Source organism: Penicillium riverlandense, assembly GCF_028828495.1.
Source record: "Penicillium riverlandense strain IBT 135883 chromosome Unknown utg000006l_segment0_segment0, whole genome shotgun sequence".
Classification (NCBI taxonomy): domain Eukaryota; kingdom Fungi; phylum Ascomycota; class Eurotiomycetes; order Eurotiales; family Aspergillaceae; genus Penicillium; species Penicillium riverlandense.
The window spans coordinates 886700-907416 of record NW_026643197.1 but is presented as its reverse complement, the minus strand read 5'-3'; the positions used below and the strand labels follow the sequence as shown (position 1 = coordinate 907416).

Below are 20717 nucleotides of genomic sequence, written 5' to 3'. Positions count from 1 at the left end.
AAAGGAAAAAAAGATGCCAAAAATAATGGGCATGATCCGAGTGGATGGATGGTGGTCGTCAAAACGGCTTGAAATCGCTCAACGAAGCAAGGAAGAAAATAGAAAAATTAAGCTTCAACCTTCCTCCGACGCACAAACAGGCGCGAGAATGTGTTGTTCATGTTATTCCCCATCGAGCTCGACGACGGCCGCGGCGAAACCGGCTCCGGGGGTCCAGTGTTGCGAAGGAAGTCCGCCAGTGCACCTGTCTCCGTTGCACGGTTAGACGTGTTGGGCATTGAAGGCATGGTCCCGGCGTTTCGCTCCATGCCAACCTTGGCCGTATAGTTCGAGGGCGGGGCAGTGTAGTTGCTCGTTTGCGAGCGAAGAGATGTCCTGGATACTTTTGTGGACGGGGACTTGTCCGTCCGATCTCCGCCGGCGGAACGAAGCAGACGGGCCTTGAAGTCGCTTGCGAATCCGTTGGAAGAGGAGTTGTTGTTCTGAGGGATATTGACTGACAGGGGTTGAGGGTCGCTCGGTGGCGGAGGAGGAGCGTCGCGCAGGAAATCCATTAGGCTTTCCTCCTGTCGCTTGGGTTGGACTTGTTCTGCTTCTAGCAGCTCTTCGAGTAGGTCGTCATCTTCGTCATCGTCAATGGCATAGGGGTCTGGGGCGCTCTGGAATCGATTCCTGCGGACAGGTACAGCGGCATCTTGGGCCGCTGCTTTACTTGCAGCGGCATACTCCATTCGGCCCTTTAGGCGACTTGCGGAGTCGAGTGTTGCTTGCGAGCCAGAAGTGGGTGCGGATCTATCCTGTGTGCTCGCAAGGGAGTTGCGCGTGGCCTGATCCAGCTGGAGGTCGTCCGAATCAACGGTGTTCCGAAAGGGTGCAACCGTTCGAGGAATGCGGTGGGCGCCCCCGGGCCGTGGCGGCCCTTCCCGGATGAAATCAATAAGCTCTGAAGTCTGCGATCCCGCCGCGGTGTCTGCGCCGCGAGCCTGTAGTCGAGGTCGGTTCGGATTAGGCGAGGAAGGCTTGGCAGGCAAAACATTGGGTGCGCTGGGCTTCAACGGGGCACTGGTCGGTCCGTTGATGGGACCGGTAGCCTTCATGAATTCGGCCAGGTCCCGAGTGGAATCACCGCCCAATCGAGCGTCTCGTGCCTGGACCGGCACCTTCGCCCGTGTTGAAGATGTGCTCATGCGGGATGCAATGGGAACGTGCTTGACCGAGTCGCGATTTGTCTTGGAAGAGACAGACGGCCGTGCTCGGGGCATATCGTCTCCTGGAGGACCGGTGTTCTTCAGGAAATCTGCCAGATCTGAAGTCCCCGTTGTGTCCGTCCGAGGAATCGGCTTGGGCGGCACGTCAGGGAAGCCCATTTCTCGCACGCTCCGAGGAGTTAGCGTGTAATGGATAGTCTCGTCACTGTTGATCAACTTGTCCAAGTCCGCGCCGTCCGCGGCAGAGTCCCCGGTGTCACCAGAAGCCCGACTCGTGTCAGACGAGCTACGAAGACGAAGAGAGGGAGAGTCGCCTGGCTGACGGCTTATAAACCCCTTCAGTTTGGTGGACACCTGAGATGTCGTCGAGTTCGCGGTCATCGGGCGCTGGTTGAGACTCTCGGAGCGAGCCGGTCGAACTTGAACAGTGGTTGTAGGCACGGATGTCGATGCTCGAGGCATTCGCTGAACAGCGGCTCGTTCGGTCGCCGTCGAGCTGCTGGAGTCTGTTCGGCGCGAACTGCTCCGGTTGCTAGCTGCGACTATTAACGGAGAAGGCTTGCTGCGACGCGAGCTCTGCGATCGCTGTGAATAATTGCTGGAGGTCGAATCTGGTCGAGGTTCCTCTGGCTCTCGGTCGTATCCCAGGGCGGCCATCATGGGAGATTTATGTTCATCGCCATCCATGGCATCATAATCGCTAGAATACTTGATAGCCTCGTTCTCAAGTGTATGCGTGGTTTCTGCCCCTTGCGTCGGTGGGGGCATAGCCTCTGCGGAGATCGGCGACGGCTGCGTGATACCCCTGCTGGATTTGCGTTTCGGGCGTTGAATCGTAGCAGTCTGCTTAGGTTTTTCGTACGTGCCGCGACCTTCAATTACCTCCGAGTTGTCATTGCCGTGTTCACTCAAAGACGAGATCGACGCTTGATCGCTGGCTCGCAGATCGCGCTCATTCAGGGAGGAGACCTCACTCAACGGTTCGCCGGTATCGCTGGATCGCAGGGGTGCTACCGTGTCGCTCACATGCAAGTTGTCCGGGTGCGGAGTTGCTTCTTCTTCCTCTTCGGGCACCACAGACATCCTCTGCCTCTCAGCAGGTGAAAGCTCGTCAGCTGTGGGAGACGTGCTAATAGCCAAGCCAGGTGCAGATTCAGCCGCGTCCACAAACTCTGCGGATTCGTCGTCATCCTCCACAGCCTCCTGGTGCTTGTCGGAAGTGGGCGATTGCAGCGATTCTATGCCCGTGGCGACTTGCACGACCGGGCTGGATGTGGAGCTTGGCAACGATCTTGAGCGAACGTGACGGATCACTTTGCGCTGACCGGGGCTGGCGGGGTCCACGGGAGAGGCGTTAGTCGATGGCGGCCCCTTGGACGCCAGCGGTGAGTTGGGTGGCAGCGGCGAGGGAAGAACCATTAGACTTCGCGGGCGCACTTTGTGGGCGACAATGGCTTTCATGGTTTGGACCTCGGCGTCGTGATTGAATTTGTAACCAGGAATCTCAATTTCTTGAATATCGTGGTCGTTCATGGGTAGCGGAATCGAAGCTGGATCAGAGTCCTTGATCTCTCTGGGTGTGATTGGTTCCTCGATGGTGGAAATGCTGCTCTTGCGACTGGCGCCCATCGTGGTGTATCGCCGGCGGTGGAAGGAGTCGCGCGACAAGGTGCGAGACAAGGTGGCTCCGCGTCTGCGTTTTCGCCATGTGCGCCATAGGCGGCCCAGGGTTGCATTGAGCGCGAGCTTCTCCATATCCAGGTCCTCCACCACGAGCCGATCGATACTGGTTCGGTCTGCGTCTTCGCTGCCATTGTCGTTCAGCTTGACTGACAAGCGAGACCGCGCTGTTTCTCCGGCAATGACCAGGGCGCGCTCGCCAATATATTCAATGATCGAAGTCAAGAAAATAGCCGCGGCCGGGGTGATATTGTCGACATGGCTGGAAAACCGGCGCGGTGCACCGTGCGAGTCTCCCAAGCTATCCTGGGCGATAAACTCGTCTTCGTCGTCCTCTTCCATGTCGCCGAGGCGGGTGTAGACCATGCAGCGGAGTCGTGTGAGTTTCCATGACCGGATCAGGTCAAAATCCCCACCGGGTTCCTGGCCACCCCGAAATTCATTTTCCTCGTCCTCCGCCCCGCCCATGTATTCGCTCAATTCATCGTCGGCGGCCGTGACGACTTCCGCCGCGAGTCGGGGCTTCAGCACGTCCGTTACGGCAGGTCGGATGCATGTCAATTGGGTGGATTTGGAGATTCCGAGAATATTGAAGAGAATATTGTCGAGGAATCCGTTCAGCAGCGACAGCGCCGCGGGCGTAACCACGGCCGTTGCGCCGATGGCGGCGCCCTCGTCGTCTTCGGCAACAAAATCGGCCGCATTAAACTCCTGGTCGGCGGTGATGATCTCAGAGGCGGCAGAGGAGGAGATAAACCCCGGCGGCGGCGTCACAAACGGCGGGGACATCAGGTTGACTCGGGTGAGCGGCGTGTCGCTGGAGACGGAGGTGCTGCGCGTACGGGTCCCCGCGTCCAGGAGGTCGGAGGCTTTAAAGGGACGCATGCTGGGCAACCCTGGTCCGGCTGGTGGGTATATATCTCGGCTGACCAGGGGAAAAAAAGGCAAAAAAAAAAAAAGTCTCGGTAGGGAATCAAGCGCCCGGGGCGGTCCTGGATAAAAACGGGGCCAGGAAAGAGGAAAGGGACAGTGGGTGGAAACGTAATCCTAAATCATCCTGGGACATGGTCAGCCTGAGCGTGGTGGACAGGAGGGATTGGGGGCATTTTCTTTCGCCCCTGGAGTAGCACGAGGGCAAGACCCGTCGGTGGATTTCCAACGTACCCGCAGTGATGGAGGACTCTCACAGCATGTCGGGGTGTCAAAGAGAGTGTGGGTGTAGGTGTTTGGGAGAGTGTAGAGAAGGAGAGAGAGAAGGACGGAGAAGAGAAAAGCCTCCGCCGTGAATAGATGGCATCATTCTAATATTTCGGCCCCTGTTCGACTGCCCCGTTCCATTCGGGGGCACGAGGTGGGGGAAGAATCGCTAGTGGCTGATCGACACACCAAAGAACCACGCGGACTGGACCCAATGCATTGACCAGGGCAAAGTGGTCCTTCTGGAACTGCGACTATTGGAGTGTGGCGCCCAGGGCCATCCTAACTAATAGGGGCTGAACCATTGACCACTGAGGATGTCGAATGCAATCCGACGATGAGATCTGGTTGACCGACTCTGATCGGACCCAGATATCCCCAACTCTGGCGCCCAATCACTGCCTGCCAACCGGATTCCCGAACGCTGCCTTTGCCGACTATCCACCATCCCGACCGGGGAGGATAGGTTACGTGGGTCGCGCTATCTCCGGGAATATTCCTTCACACTATCTATCATCTATAGGGAGGAGTAAGGTGTGTCGGGGAGGGCTCTCCCCGTGCCCTACTGCCGATATACTTGCCTGCCTATCACTAGGATTGCCGGCTTGTCAGCTAATATCTGACTAGTCACCCCCCAGCGGTGCTTCATGCCGGTCGCACCGTCGTGCCGAGTCGTTGCGCATGTGGAAATGATCACCTCCAAAGGGTTTCCTGTCCTGGTTGACGATCCTCTCCACCTCTCCCTGGCTGTCAGGGCGACTCCACCAGAGAGCCAAGACTGCTGAAGGACTTAATTCTCCGCAGTGATTCGCTAGAGTGATTTGAAATTGTGCAGATCCCTACAGTAGGTCTATATGATGTACAGAGTTGGTCAACTTACGGTGAGCGAGCAACTGATGTATACAGAACTGCCGGCACCGTGATGGCAGCTGCATGCATGTGCGCTGTATAATAGCCACGTCTCGTGTGATCGACAACGAGGTTGACGCCTCAGGGCCGGGCACGGTCCGACATGACAGATCACGAGGCAGACCTGAATCATTCCCTCACGGCATGCATTGTATACAATCTCATTCGGGAAGGACCCCGAAGTGACGAGTCTCCTGGTAGACGGTCGTTCGGTGATATTCATGTGGGTGAATGGGGTCAAAACGGCATCAACCGAAATTAAAGTTGGCGTTGTCAAGCTTGTTGTTGATCCACTACTACTATATAGCTTCGTTTCAGGTTTGGGGGGTATCCATATTATGTACGGAAATGGACTAGAGAAGAAACAAAATGGCAAGGCTGGAGCAGAGACTGCTACGTAGACTATTTAGCTGCCATAGCCTAACCTAGTCTTTCAATCTGTCGATGAAAGAGTGTGCCTTGGGGTAACCTGATTCCAGTTCTATACTCGCCCTAAGCGGACGTGGGGGCGAGTATCTTGTTTCCATCTTAAAATCTGTATTAACAACCCATAGATACCCTAAACAGAGGCAAGCAGCAGCCAGAACCTAATCCACGCGCCCCTGCCCTCTGGTCCAGGAGCACATGCCAACGCCTCTTCCGCAGTGGATAATTCTCCGACCCGAATCGTAACCAATGCCGGTCCCAATCAAAGCACTGACAACCAGATCCCCACCCGCAATTAGCTTAAACGATCCCGTCTCATCCTTCACGGAAGGGGCCATCCCTACCCGATGAGGCAAGATGTCCACGCCAAGAGAGACGAAGACCAATTGCTTTTTTTCTACCCTCCGGTGGCTCTAACGTCTCAACGGCATTTCTCCACTTCTGCCCCAAACCCATGCCATGCCCTGTTTGGGGCTGGTGGCGTCTGCCAGGAATGTTTCAATTTCCTGGTTTGGTGTCAGACTTACGTGCCTTGGTTACAATTCCTGAGACTAAGACTCAGACTCACCCCGACTCAGGGGTTCACTAGTAGTGGAGAACCGCAATCTGAAACAAACCACACGGGTACCTCATTATCTATGTTTGTTGCTGTCGAAGTCTCTGGTTGAATCATCGGAGAATAAACTAAGATCAACAAACGAGCATAGTTCCCCTTTTTCTTTCTCCCCTTGCAGGCAGGCCTTCAAGGTGGTCTGCTCGAACGCGAATGCTCACGAACTTGGTCTGAGACAGTTCGGAAAGGGGCCGACGTTGAGTTTCTTCGATGCGCCGAAGGATGCGTTCCGCGGCCTGAGTGTAGGCTAAGAGGCCGGTGATTTCTTCTTTGGGATTATTATTCTTGATCCTTTGGCGCTCAGATTTTTGATGAAGTGGGGTCTAGACCGGATGCATACGTAGTACTACTTGTCTGACAGACGTGAGGTTGGAATAGAAACACGAGATTCATCGTTACGTTCAGCCAATGCTCTCAAATCTCACTGCTAACCTCGAAATAGCGCCTTTTTTCATTTCGTTATCGTAAGGTCGTAACTGCCCACTAAATGGACTGACTGCTTTGCACGATATCACTGCCAGCCGCCGATGGCGTGCACCACCCCGCCGGCGAAAAAGCTCAGCTCGTCCGGGCAGACTTCCACACGCCCATTCGCCAGACGATCCTGTAACAAATGCTCGATTTTGTCGAGCAAGGTCTGGTGAGGGGTCGGGGTAAGGGTGGTCGTTTGTTCTTCTTCGTACAGGGCGACGAGCTCGTTGACTTCGTCATCGGCCAGCAAATTGCGAAAAACGCCGTTGACATGGTTCGAAATCAGATCGAGGTACATGCAGGCCGAGTCGTCCGAGTCGAAGGAGTCGCTCTCCAGACCCACCCGGATGTTGTCCACTTGGGCGTGAAGGTAGGTTTTGTATTTGCTGTCGGCAATTCCATGGATGCCGTTCATGTAAGCGACGAACAGGCGCCGGTCCAGGTCGACTGCATCGCGGCTGAATTCTTCTGGTGGGTTTGCAACGTGACGGACGAACTCTTGGTGGCCGTCTTCATTCTCCGAAGTGTCAACGCCATTGAGGTAATTCACTACATTCGGGGAGCCGGGTTTGTGCGCGAGCATCATCTCATGGACGGTCATCTGGGAGCCGGAGGCTTCGTCGTCCTCGGAGAGTTCAGGAGTGTCGATATAATGCACGTCGGTATCAAAGTGAACGCCCACGGTCTCGAACGTGATGAAGGAATCGTCAAAGGATTCGGTGTGGTCCTCCTGGGTCTCCGGAACGTCCCCAGAAGTCTCGTCCCAGACCGAGAAGTCGGAAGAGTTGCCGTCGTCGTCATCCTCTTCGTCGTCCTCTTTCTGGTCAGACAGTTCGTCGTAATCCGAGTCGATTTCGTCCGAGCCATAGCCCGATTCAGAATGCGCATCAAGCTCCACATAACTGGTAGAGTTCTTCAAGATCGGCTTCAAAAACTTGTGCAGGTCCGGCTCCCGTGTAGCGAGACAGGTCGACACGCTCGACACACTCGACTGGAGCGGGCCGGCAGGGTTTGACGTGATCGAGTATTCATCCGAGCCATAGCAGCTATCTTGCGAAAACGAAACATCAAGGCTGGAGAGCGCGGACGTGAGAGAATCCCATGACTCCCTGTGATCAATACCCATGCTGAGGGTTGCTTGCCCGCGTCTCGAGCGGGCCTGATGGGAGGTGCATGCAGTCGGGGGTTCGGTCAGAAAGCCGGAGAGGAGAGGGAGGAGGGTTGTTGGCGCGACGCGATGAAAACGGCGTGGAATGTCGCCTCTGTCGCGGGGGAGGAGAATTGGAGAGGAGAGTTGCCGCAGAGGAGGAGAGAGAGAGGAGGAGAAGACGATCGAAGGCGTGGGGAAGACGAGCGGAAGTTCAGGTTTCGCGCGTGGGGGGAGACCGGTTGTGGAGGGGCCGAGTTGAGTCACCGCGGACGGGTCGGCAGTGAAGGAGGAGAGGGTGTGGGGGAGGTTCGGATGAGAGCGCACAATGGCGAGAATGAGAGACGCGACAATAGACCACAGTACCACGACACGCGACTGGCAGGAGAGCAGGTCGAAGGGGAAGAGAAGCGAGGGACGGAAGATGATTGCCTTTTGCCTCTTTTTGCTGCAAGGCCGTCATTTCTGACTCAGCCGGAGTCAGTCAGCTGCGCCGGTTGCTTTTTTCGTCCGTCCGATCAACAACTACGATGGGTTTATTCTGACTCGGATCACTAACAAAAAGTACACGGAGCGGACTGTCCGCCCATCAGACGGTCGATACCTCGGTCCTTGGGCTCTGGTCAGGGACATTGATTCTCCACGTCCCACGACTTTGCTTTGTGGGAGTCCCCAGTCACAAGCGGACTGGTGTAACAACAGTACTATCGGAGACGATGGAAAATCCCTCTTGTCCGCACCCCATTTCTGGGACAATCTTTTGGGGACAAAATGGCGGTCTCACAGCCTTACACCCGGGCCAGACTTACCTCTGCGGACAAAGAAAGTAACAACGGACGGCCCACACTACACTACCACCTGCCATGCCGAATCCACTGACGGAAATGGCTAATGGCCTGTCTTGGAGGGAGCCCACCCTCCGGGCCGCTGGCTAACCCCAGATTCCACGCAGGGACAGCAGGAATTGAGTTTCTCCCAGGCTCGTGGTTTACTGCATGCGATCACGGCTCTATCGGCGAGATCTGAAGATGTCGACAAATATAGAACACCGCGAGACTAAAATAGTTCAATCAGCCGCTGATCTCCTGCAGGTCAGGCTTTGTTATTTCGTGCTCGATTGGCCCTCTGCTTGTTCCTTGGATACCAACGGCTTCTCGGCGCATTGCTGGAGCGGGCGTGACATTCCGCCCAGCCTCAACATTCCAGACCACACATTCCAAATCGCTTATCAGCCTCTGGACATTGGACCCTCGACCATTGTAATCCCCACTGTGATTGAGAAGGCATTGACCAATGGAACAGTGAAACAAAAAAAGAACAGACTCGCGTCAGCCGCTGCAGATCCGCTGATCCTACTGTGTCTCCCCGAGTTAAGCTCCTCCGCAGCCACTATAGGGTCATGACGTATTACACTCTTTGTCCCGAGATCCAAGAATCTTCTTTGACCAGTCAAATCCCTTGTCCTGGTTCCTTCCCCGGCCTTTGAATGGATCGGACACCGCTCCGATCCATGACCAGCACTCGTGTTCGGCTCTTTCTTTCTCTGGAGTGATGCCGATCTCCTAGAGAGGTTATTGGTTACGCATACCTGATCCTCCCTCTCCCCGCCACACCCATTCATCTGAGGCTCTTTGAATTCGCTGCTTCTGGTCTAGAGAAGGAGGGTTGCATTCTCCCGGGTGGCTATTCCGAGCGGAGCCTCTCGGGGAGGTGTGGATGAACAGTGGCAGTCTTAGGCGCCACACAAGCTTTCTGGGCATGTCATTGGCCTGCGAGCTCTGAAGAGTGCTTGAATCATTCCTGAGGGAGACAGTGGGCCAGGTCTATAGCCAACCAGGCGCCTCAGCGCGCATTCCTCCCTCATATCGAGGGCCCTCTGGAATGTGTAGGGAAAATCCCGAGGCTGGTAGGCCTCACCACCATTCAAATAGCGCCACCGATCTGCTGTTTGTTTGCTTTGCTTTCTTTGCATCCTCTGCAGTGTTTTACTTGATTGACAACCAGTCAAACAATCCATACTCTCTCTCTTTTTCCCGTCGATCTCCCGGCGCATTCTCCCCGAACGCTGGATCTGTCCCCCGATCTGTGGTTGCCAATCACAGTCGACCTCTGGACCCTTTGAGCACTCGCTGACTAGTCTTGCCTGCTTACTTTGCCATCGCCGCAAACGGAAACAAAGCAAGATGTTCGCCCAACCATTTGATCATTCTTTCAATGACTTATTCAACCAATACGTCAACATGGAGACCTCTGGAGCCGATGGCAACAAAGACCAGACCTTGTCCAGTGACTTGGACCCGATCTTCCCCCTAGACTCCTTGTCGAGTGAATGTGGCGATCTTTCTCCCCCCATCTCCACTTCTAAACGCCATCGTCAGTCACCGCAACCCTGGAGCCAAGATTGGTCTCTGCAGGGCGACGGGTCGGCCGATCAGGGCTTTGCCGTCCATGACACTGTTCATCCCTCCGCCATCTCCGATCTCAACTTTGAATCCTCTTCTCGCCCTGTACGCTCCAACAGAGTCTCTTCTACTTCCCCGTCGACTCCTCCAGCTACCCCGAGACGGCAAGCTACCAAGAGCGCTCTCCTCACCCCCAAATCTATCCGTCATCGTGATCCGACTGATCGCCGCGCTCCTCTGCGCAAGCAAAGCTTCTCCCCAAGCTTGATGCGCTCGGCCAACCTCCAGAAAGGGAGGATGGCATATCCTGAGGCTTGGGCCCAGCGCATCCAGAACTTCAATCTCCACAACTCAGACGACCGCCTACCGTTGTCCCCCCCACCCTCGGATGTTCTCGTGCAGCAAGAGAACATTCCCGCCGATCACACTGCCTTGAACCAACCACGAGATTCCGCCGAAATGCCTCCTCAGTATGATGCGAGGCTCTTCCATCAGTCACAAGCCGTCTCGATGCCATCACCTTCCGCTCAAGCACTCGCACGGCAACAATACCTTCAGAGCCATACCAACTCCTCAAACTTGACCAACTCCAGCTCGCCTTCCACAGATGACATCTTCTCTTCATCACATTCCTCCGATCCCCAGTCCCTGTCCTCGTGGCATTCTGACGCCCTTGGCACACCTTCACTCACATTCACCCCGGATCTCCACGGCCACGACGCACAGACGTGGTGGTCGCCCATGTCTTCCGGCGTCCCACAGCCACAGTTTGCATCATCAGCCCCTCAACGCTCTATGGGAAGCGTCGGGAACCAAAATGACATGATGCAAGGAGGCCTGATGATCCAGTTCGATCCGTCCTTCGAAATGCCCTCCACCGCGGACTCTTCATTCTCATCCGCCAACATGCACTCTATCCCCGGCAATCAAGAGAGCCAGTACAACGTCTCTACCAACCACAGCTTCGTGACACCCTTCACCACCCAGGTCCACCCATCACGCTCTCCATCTCTCTCCCCCAAAGCTGGCTCCTCTCCGAAAGACACCCGGATGAAGGCCAACCACCGCCGCAACCACAGCCGCAAGCTCTCAGCCCAGGGCATGAGTGGCCCCAAGCCGGTCAAATCCTCGGGAAGCCCCCGGGGCGCGAACAAGGCTGTCAGCGTCTCATTCGTGAACTTCACCTCCAATGACAGCAAGAAGATCTTGACTGGTGTGGCCCCCTCAGGCAGCTCCAAGACAAAAGCCCGCCGGGAACAAGAAGCCCGTGATCGTCGCCGGAAGCTCAGTGAGGCCGCACTGAAGGCCGTGCGCAATGCTGGCGGCGACGTCGAGGCTCTGGAGGCTGTCTTTTGTTAATTTATGCATGGTTTTCCTTGTTTATTGCTGTATTCTTTGGAGTTTTTTGTTGTACTTTTTTTGATCATTTTCAGCGATAATTGGTGTTTCGGTTTTGTTTTTCTTAACTGGGCTATATCCCTCCCCAAAATGTTAGATATGTTCTAATATAGACACATATATATATGGTTGTCTAAGCATGAGACTTTCTCGTGACTCTTTATCCATCTGCCCTTATCCGTAGTAAATGCTGACGATAACCATATACCATCAGTTCCGGTCTGACCTCATTGGATGGCGATTGCAAAGTCCTGGCCTAATCTAATTTTTTGCTTTCACTAACGGACTTCTGACAAGAGTATTCGGGTTGTGGACAGTACATTATTGGCGTTGTATACGTCCCGTTCTTCAAGAGGACTGCGCTAGCAATTGTTCATCCTGTGCAACTTGCCAGAAATGGTCGACTTTAGGTTGTGGTTCAAGTATCTTAATCGGTTAGGATCTTTTTTTCACATTTTTTTCTAGTTACGTGGATATGTTCTATATGAGCATGTCGCGAGAGAGAAAATGCCATGAATACCATTATCGTCAAAGTCTCTGGATTTCAGAAAGTAATAGGGAAAATACACCGCAACCAGTGATTTCCTGCTTGCTAGGGATAGCACTAGCTCCGTCCTGCATATCAACATCCACCATCCTCTTCTTCCTCTTTCACCCAAACAACCTACCGACACCGTCTCAGGAGACCACTTCATGACCCATGGCTCGAACTGGCACTCCCGATTTCATCATGTCACTATATTTTTCATATGAGCTGATGGATGAACCACCTAGGTATGCTGAAAGGTGGTAAAATCGGTAAATCTGGTTGTACTTGCTCTCTTGCAATGTAATCAACAAAATCATTGTCCATGCTATTTATGAGCCCGTCCCTAACACCTCAGGCATCACATGACTATGTCCACCATGTGAAGTAACAGATCCCGTTCACAGGGCTGAGTCCAACGGAGACGAGTCTCTAGAACGACATATAAACCCAAATAGCAGGTGCTGGAAAATATTGGGGTGGGCAAGGTGATTTCTCATGGGTTTCCATAGAGTTGTCCATGGTTCACCTCAATATATATTGAGGTGCACTGGTACCATGCTGCCATAAGAACAAATAGAATTTTGTTTATGGGTCAAGTTTTATAGCCAGACTTTAAATATATATCTTCACAATGTTCGGGGCCTTCTACTATTAGAGACACACACGAGACTCTCTTTTGCAGGACGCCCTTTTTGTGAGTCTAGTAAAACTGCTTGTGTTTGTCCGGCTTTCCTTTTGCAGCTTGCAGGGCACATCACTGCTCTCGATCTTTACCGCAGCTAATCGTCTATCCACCTTTTGTTCTCCCATGCCATTGGGACTCCATCCTGTATATTGGAGCTGCCCATATCCTTGCTTGCCAATTTTCTCCTTGCGAAATACCTTCGCACTTCCGCTTCTACATCTACAAGCATTTTCACTGCCTCTTCAACTCCCCCACTGCAATTAATCCAGAAATTGCTTCTATGCTTCTACTTCTCTATTTTCCTATGTGACCTCCGCTCTCGAGGCGTGCCCTGACTTCTCCCATTACCTCTACGTCTGTCACTCTCGCATACAATTCACCCATCTCTACCCATCACTCATTTGGTCCACCCCCGTCAATACCAAATCTAGGTAAGTCATCCAGATCATCGCTTTGTCCTCATTCCTCTACTCATCACCAGCTTATTTACTCCGTTCTTTGCTTCCCTTTCCGGTTTCTTTCGCATCATCTCAATTTACCCCGCCGCTTATCCTCCTTCCCTACATCTGATTCTCTCACTATCATTTACCTCTTGATTTCTGCATCTCACACATAAAACTGGTCAGTATCATGCTGTTCTACTTTTGACCTTCACCTCACCAATTTGCCTACGCAGTCATCACTAGGTAGTCATTCCCTTCACCATATACGCCTCACTCGCTGCATTATTCTTCTCTTTTTTTCACACATTTTTCTCTCTTTTTAATTTTTAACTTGAATTTGCACCACATGCTGCTGTTATCACTTTTTCACGTATTTCGCCGCTTTTGATTCCGCGTTACCTACAACACTGCTCGTCCACGCACTCATCTTAACCTTTGTCAAATTTTTTTACTTTGCTGCTTCTTTCACACTTCCGCATATCTCACCATCCCTCTCCACGGGAAAAGTCATCGTTGGCACCCCTGTCTCGTGCGTATTGTTCCGCCCTCCGCGCCTCATTCTGCACATCGATCTTGCTTGGATACTTACCGTCCGCAGAATTTCTTGTGACGGCGCCGAAATTATTCTTTTCTATCCATCTACCTTCCAACGCACGATTTGACGATGTCGCACGCTCCGCGGGGAGGCTCACAAGCGAGCATGCCGATTAGAGGCGGCAACGATGGAGGCCAGCGCGCCTCAGGGTAAGTTATATACCCTTAACCACCAAATACTCGTCTAACATGTGCACATATAGTCCGACCACCGGGGAGGTGAAGAACCCAGACTCCAAGGTCACTCAGTTGGAGGACCAGACCGTGAAGCAGATGCAGGACCTGGTGTCCAATGGTCTTGCATATCGACCCGGCTACGGTACCCAAGGCCGTTCGATCGTGCTGAGGGCCAACTTCTTTGAAGTTGAGTTCAAGCCCAACGTGGAATATTTCTTCTACTCTGTCTCCATCCGTCCTGAGGGAGCTCCCCGCGGCCAGATTAGGGAGGTATTTGAGAAGCTCATGCAACTTCCTCCCGTGCTTTCTTGCAATGCGGCAAGTGACAGAGCCTCAGAGATTGTCGCCTGTGGAAAATTGCCTACAGTCCCTGTGGACATCAAAATCGGTGACGAACCTTCTAGACCCCGGAAGGTGTTTACAGTCACCTTAAGGGAAAATGGCGTCGTGCGTCCTTCGGAGCTGCTCAGCAGTCTTCGTCAGACGGACCCTCGGGAGGAGTATTCACTGGAACTGATTGCAGTGCGCTCGTTGAACCTGCTCATGGGTCGACACCCTTCGCAGGATCCTGGAGTGGCCACCATAGGTCGTGGTAGGACGAGGTGGTTCTGGATTGACAGTCGAATGACTGCTGCCGATCTTCGAGGCGGTCTCCAGGTTGTTCGAGGTTACTTTTCTAGCATGAGACTCGCGGGCGGACGAGCTCTCTTGAACCTCAATGTCAACCATGGCGCTTTCTACAAAGAAATGCCTTTCATTAACTTCATCTTGGAGTTTGAAAGCACCTTCGGTCGTGATCGGAGTCTTTTCAATCGCTATATCCGGGGTCTTCGAGTGCATGCCACCCACCTCCAGCGCACTCCTACGAAGTCAGGCAAGAAGAGGCCCCGATACAAGTCCATCTGGGCACTCGCATCCCCAAGTGATGCCAGAGATGCCAAAGACAAAGACGGTCGCCGACTTAAGTATCCTCCACAGGTTCCCCGGCTGGGTTCTTGCGCAAACAATGTGAAATTCTACGAAGACACTCACGAGCAGTACATCAGTGTCGCGGACTATTTCAAACGAAGTAAGCACTCTATCTGATATTCAGTAATTGAGGCAGGATTTGCTAATATTGGACTTAGCCTACAACATCGTTCTGAAATATGCCGACAGACCAGTGGTCAATGTTGGTAGCAAGGATCGACCGATCTACTTGCCCGCCGAGGTGTGTATCATCCTGCCAGGACAGCCTTACCATGGGGACTATGTCACGGTGCAGCGTCAGAACATGATCCAATTCAGCTGCCGGCGGCCTCCGCAAAACTACCAGTCAATTAACTGACGGCTTGGACATGATGGGTATCAACAATGGGACCATGCAAGTGGGAATGAAATTCCACAAAGAGATGATTACGGTGTATGGCCGGATCCTCAACCCTCCCAGTCTGAAATACGGAGCATCCAAAGTTCCTCCGCGGAATGGCTCTTGGAACCTCGTGGGCAAGAAGTTCTGCCAGGGTGCCTCTCTCAAGAACTGGACTTGCATCTGGGTAAAAAAGGAGGGATGCAGAGATGCTTTCCAATCCGGCAATCCTTCCAATGCCTTGAATGCCTTCCAGCAGAAGATGAATGAGCTGGGCATGCGAGTGGGCCCACCAGTTGTTCCTGGCCCAACTATCACCATCAAGGTTAAGGAGGAAGACAAGTCAATCAACATGAAAGACTTCATGGAGCAAACCCAGAAGGTCTTCCGAGCCTTATTGGCAAAAGACTATCGCTTTGTGGTTGTACTCCTCCCTACACCTGAGGATCGAATCTTTGATTACATCAAATGGATCGGTGAGACTAGGGCTGGAGTGTTGACCCACTGCGTGCTGGCTGACAAGTTTGCATTGTCGAATGGCCAATATCTGGCGAATAACGCCATGAAAGTCAATCTCAAACTTGGTGGAGTCAACCAAACACTGGACTCTTCGAGCCAGTCGCCTCTGATAGTGAGCGGAAAGACCATGATCGTGGGACTGGACGTTACCCATCCTTCCACGACGGACCCAGAATCGTTCCCTAGCATTGCAACTATTGTTGCAAGCACGGACGGCCGGCTGGGCCAGTGGCCAGGTGAGGTGCGCATTCAAGAGCGTCGCCGAGAGAATCTTCAGTTCTTGAAGAACATGATGATTTCCCGCTTGGAGATGTGGCAGAAGTCAAACAACGGCCAGCTGCCAAAGAACATCATCGTCTATCGAGATGGTGTCAGTGAAGGGCAATACCCCATGGTGCTCACGGAAGAGCTCCCGTTGGTAAAACATGCTACTCAGTCGATGTACAAGCCTGATGAGCTGCCGAATATCACGATCATCGTTGTCGGAAAGCGCCATAACGTGCGCTTTTATCCAACAACGGAAGGCGATCAAGATAAAACCCAGAATCCAATCAATGGCACGGTGGTTGACCGAGGCGTTACACGGCCGCGAGACTGGGACTTTTACCTGCAAGCCCAGGCTCCACTGCAGGGCTCTGCTCGCCCAGCGCATTACTTCGTCATTCACGATGAAATCTTCACAAACCGGGATGTTTCGAAGGAATCTCGACCTGCCGATTCACTCGAGTCTCTCACGCACAACATCTGCTACGTGATGGGCCGTTGCACTCGGTCTATCAGCTACAGCACTCCTGCCTTCCTGGCAGACAAGTTCTGCGATCGAGCTCGGAAATATGTGCGGGCATACTACACAGACAAGGAGATCAGCACTGGCCAAGACAGGTTCTCCCTTCCTCCTCCCGGTGAGTCTGAGGTGCGGCTCGCAAGTGGGGCTCGGGAAAGCATGGTTTACATTTGAAGGTGGCAACATGGTCTATACATTCATTTTTGATGACATCCAGATTTGCTTCTTCTCTGTTTCTTCCATCATGCTTCTGATATGTTCTGTTTTTCTTTATTTGCTTGTTCTCTTTGCTTTGCAGAGTGTGTGACGCGGAGAAAAGATGAAACACACAAAAAAGGGGATGATGTACGTTATTTAGTTGGAAATGAGAAATGCAAAAGGAAAAGCAATGGCCAACACGGCTCTCTACTGCTCGTAAATCATAGTCTTACGGGTGTTCCGGGTGACCCTGCTTTCAAATCATCAAGGAGTGACGTTATGGAGCAATAGTGGATTGAGTAGAGTACATAGGGCGTGGCCTTGATATTAAGTATGCGATAATGTACAGACGAGTCGAGCTCATGTTCTGGCTCGGGCGGCAAAGACAAGGTCCGGGCAGCATCCACCGCATAAATCTCGGACTTTCTCGCCGGTGGGAGGCTCATAGTCCCACCAACAACCGGATAATCAGCCATCGATGCGGATGGCCTGTTTTATGGGCTTTGCGTTGGCCTTTTTGATAGTCACTCTCCAAAACAAAACCTTCCATTCCCCCAAACCGGATATACTCAAGCATATCGAGGCTATTCACCGCTGAGAGGTAGGCTTCCATGATTCAGGTTGCCAATTGTCGCCTGGGTTGCTAGCTTTCGCCCATGGATCCTCTTTTTTAGCGGTCTCTTCAGTGGAGGCGGGCTTTGTCTCCGATCTTGTCTCGCCTGGTTTCGGTGCAGTGTCCATACCAGCAGCGGTTGCAGATGCTGATGCGGTCTGTGTGGAAGTGGCTCCTTTTGCAGCCTCCTCAGCCGGGCGATTTAACGTGGCATCCGTTGCATTGGTGGCGGGACTCGGTTGCTGCGTCTGAGGCTTATCGAGAAACGAGGGTTTGCTAGCCCAGCGCTCATCAGCCAGACGGGCGAGTTGCTTTATTTGGGCTTGGCGGACAAGATCCTGCTGCTGCTCTTCGATGCTGGGTGGGTGTTCTCGGACGTGTCGGAGCCATTGGTGCCATTGCGCTGCCATGAAAGAAGCATATTAGCCAAAGCCTGTTGTATTTTGGTCCGATTGACTCTCACGCGACACTTGAACATCCCCAAAGTGTGTTTTGGGATCAAATTTGACGATCCGGCGGAATTTGCTGGCGTTGGCGACATCCTTAAATTCCCAGAAGGTGTTCCCTTTGAGGTCCGAGCCTGCACCGTTGGGTTAGCGCATTTCAGTTGAGCCATGAGCGCAATGTAGAGAGACCAACCGACGAGGAAGGATTTGCGCCATGGCAGGCGTAGACCCTTCCATTTAAACCACAAACTGTTGACCATCGTGCTAGTCGTGAAGGAGAGAAAGTGGAGGAGAAAAACGTCATCGGGCGCGAACCCAAACATTCCATTCCGCCTCATCAGCCACACTGGCACTTCCTCTTTCTCTCTTACTTTCACTCTTCTTCCTTGGTCGCTTTGACACTCTCCCTCTTCCTTTGAATTCCTCGCCAGCTGTCTCCTATTTATCTGGATTTCTCTCTCTGCCTCACAGTCCTACTCTCCGCAGACTTCATCCCTGATCTCCTAACTGCCCGTCCCCCACCGTTGCGCCGATCAGGCAGACGCGGGATAGCCCAAACAGTCCCAGCACCCGGCCATATCTCCCATTATATGCTACATGATCGATTGAATCCTCAAGATGGCTTCAGTGTCCTCGCTAGATAAGGACCTGCGCAACATGCGCCTGTCCCGCTATACCCCGCAGGCTGCGGCCGAGATTCGCGACTGGATCGAGGACGTGTTGCGCGAGAAACTGCCTTCTCAGGACCTGCTGGAAGGCCTCAAGGACGGTGTCGCGCTTTGCAAGTAAGTTTCGGCAATTGCCACTGCGATTGATGCGACTGGAAACCTGGACTGACCCCGCGGCCAATCAGGCTCGTGAACCTCGCCGTGTCGCCGGGCGTCAAGTATAAACAATCGCCAATGCCCTTCGTTCAGATGGAAAACATCTCCCATTTTCTACGCGCATGCCAAATGGCGCCCCTGAATCTCCCTCCGCACGACGTTTTCCTTACGGTCGATCTCTACGAGGCCAAGGACCCAGCGCAGGTCCTCCAGTGTCTGGCAGCGTTCAGCCGACGAGCCCATGCTCTCCAGCCCGGTAAATTCCCTCGGTCTGTTGGCCCCCAGAGCAAACGGGGTGTCATCAGCCCCGATGCGACGGGTTCATCTAGCCCGGGGTCGTACCCCACGCGGACAACCCGTGCTACTAGCAATGTCAGCGACGCGAATTCTCCTATTTCCTCTTCCAAGTCCGGTTCGCTCAGCTCTTGGTCTAAGAAGGGCGATGAGAACAACACTTCCCCCGCCTGGAACATTCATCAGTATGGCTACCTGGGCGGGGCCAGCCAGGGCAACCAAGGCATTGCTTTTGGTGCCCGACGACAGATCACCACCCCCGGACCCGCTGTCCCGAGCATTGCGGAAAAGGAAAAGCGGCGACGCGAGGAAGAGGAGAGATTGCGGCAGGAGCAGGCAGATAGGGAAGAAGCGGAACAGCAACGCCAGCGGGAGCTTGAAGCGCAGGAGGCCCACGCAAGAGCCGAGGAGCAGCGTCGTTGGGAGGAAGAGACTGCTCGTCTGAGGGAGAAAGAGCGCCGTGAGATGGAAGAGGAGCGCAGACGCTGGGACGAAGAAAAGCGCCAGTGGGAGCTGGAGGAACAGAAACGTGCCACGGAAGAGAACGATGCCGAGCAACGCTTGGAGCAGGAACGGCAACGCCGACGAGGACTTAGCGATGCCCGTCTGAATGGTCAATTCTTGAGTCAGTACCAAGCCAGCCACTCCGGTGAGCCCGCGGCTGCGGCCCCCGAGGAAACACCGGAAATCCAGCGCATCAAGGAACTCGAGCGTGAGCTGCAATTGGCCAAGGAGCGAGAACAGCAATATCAAAATGAACGTCAGGACATCCAGGCTCGCAAGGCCGGCGAGTCTCAGTCCCGCAGCCGCAGTAAACCTCGTCCCGTACCTGCCAAGCCAAGCTACGACCTTTCTTCCCTTGAGCAGGAACGACGGCTTCTACGGACGGAGTGGCAGCATAACCAAGATATGCCATCCACTTCTGAGGAACCCGATGACGCCGAAGAGGAGCAGACGCCTCTCCGACCTCCTCGGCCTCTACCACAGCCTGTTCCGTCGTCGACTGTGCCCGCGCCAGAAGCACCCCCAAGGGAGCCCGCAACGTCTCCACGCCCGCTTCCAGAGCGCCCACTGCCAGACCCAGTCGCATATACTGCCAACCGTGGCCGTGATAACCGTACCGACCGCTTCCTGGCTTCAAATCCAGCTCCTGTAGCCCCCACACCGGCTTCCCACCGCCCCCAGGACTACAGCACGACATCCGAGGTCGACGCTGAGAATAGCCGCCGCAAAGCTGCTCAGGAGAACACGCGCGCCGGCGGATGGGCCTCCAAATCCCTACTGGAGCGTGAGATGGAGCGCGAGCGCGAACGGCAGCGCGAGTGGGAGGAGAACCAGAAACAGACCAGCGCGGCTGCCCAGCGCGGCGCGCGTGATCCAACTTCTGGCTCCGGACCGGGCCAGTCCTGGGATGTCCATCAGTATGGCTACCTGGGTGGTGACAACCAGAACCGCGGCGGCACGGGTCTCGGTGTAGGTGGTGCCAGACGTCAGATCATTGGGCCTCGGCCACCGCCGTAAATGGTGCATCGCACTGATGCTTTATGTCTCGGCCCGCCAAGATGACTGGTTTTGTATGCTTACTTTTGGCAACTCGGTGGATGAACTACCCCTTTATGTGTCCCTTTTCTTTTGTCTTTCATGATTCCTCTACGATTCTCGCTGATATACTCAGCCTTCCTTCTGCTACTCTTCCTTTTCTGTTACTAGGCGGCAGCTTTATTTCCTGTAGATAGCAATTGGTATATGTACTAAGCAAGCCCTGATCATATCAACTCTGCTGAAGCCCTCGAAATATCTATTCCTGACATC

At 53.8% G+C, this 20717-nt stretch overlaps 6 protein-coding genes across 6 annotated transcripts; 3 read left to right on the top strand and 3 right to left on the bottom strand.

Moving 5' to 3' along the window:
* Positions 1–107: 107 nt before the first annotated feature.
* N7474_006600 (uncharacterized protein) lies at positions 108–3773 on the bottom strand (the record flags this gene model as incomplete). Its single annotated transcript, XM_057198010.1, has 1 exon — positions 108–3773. One exon carries the CDS (start codon positions 3771–3773, stop codon positions 108–110), a length of 3666 nt encoding a protein of 1221 aa, XP_057051450.1.
* A 2771-nt stretch (positions 3774–6544) lies between these two features.
* N7474_006599 (uncharacterized protein) lies at positions 6545–7630 on the bottom strand (the record flags this gene model as incomplete). The annotated part of the gene is made up of 1 exon (XM_057198009.1): positions 6545–7630. The coding sequence occupies one exon, from the start codon at positions 7628–7630 to the stop codon at positions 6545–6547; it is 1086 nt and encodes a 361-aa protein (XP_057051449.1).
* Positions 7631–9834: 2204 nt separating this feature from the next.
* On the top strand, positions 9835–11412 carry wetA (developmental regulatory protein WetA; the record flags this gene model as incomplete). Its single annotated transcript, XM_057198008.1, has 1 exon — positions 9835–11412. The coding sequence occupies one exon, from the start codon at positions 9835–9837 to the stop codon at positions 11410–11412; it is 1578 nt and encodes a 525-aa protein (XP_057051448.1).
* A 2360-nt stretch (positions 11413–13772) lies between these two features.
* Positions 13773–16704, top strand: N7474_006597 (putative RNA interference and gene silencing protein (Qde2); the record flags this gene model as incomplete). The annotated part of the gene is made up of 4 exons (XM_057198007.1): positions 13773–13852; positions 13906–14948; positions 15007–15093; positions 15167–16704. The coding sequence occupies 4 exons, from the start codon at positions 13773–13775 to the stop codon at positions 16702–16704; spliced, it is 2748 nt and encodes a 915-aa protein (XP_057051447.1).
* A 612-nt stretch (positions 16705–17316) lies between these two features.
* Positions 17317–18047, bottom strand: N7474_006596 (uncharacterized protein; the record flags this gene model as incomplete). The annotated part of the gene is made up of 3 exons (XM_057198006.1): positions 17317–17744; positions 17805–17921; positions 17981–18047. The coding sequence occupies 3 exons, from the start codon at positions 18045–18047 to the stop codon at positions 17317–17319; spliced, it is 612 nt and encodes a 203-aa protein (XP_057051446.1).
* Positions 18048–18405: 358 nt separating this feature from the next.
* Positions 18406–20426, top strand: N7474_006595 (calponin homology domain protein; the record flags this gene model as incomplete). Its single annotated transcript, XM_057198005.1, has 2 exons — positions 18406–18572; positions 18641–20426. The coding sequence occupies 2 exons, from the start codon at positions 18406–18408 to the stop codon at positions 20424–20426; spliced, it is 1953 nt and encodes a 650-aa protein (XP_057051445.1).
* Between the last annotated feature and the right edge of the window lie 291 nt (positions 20427–20717).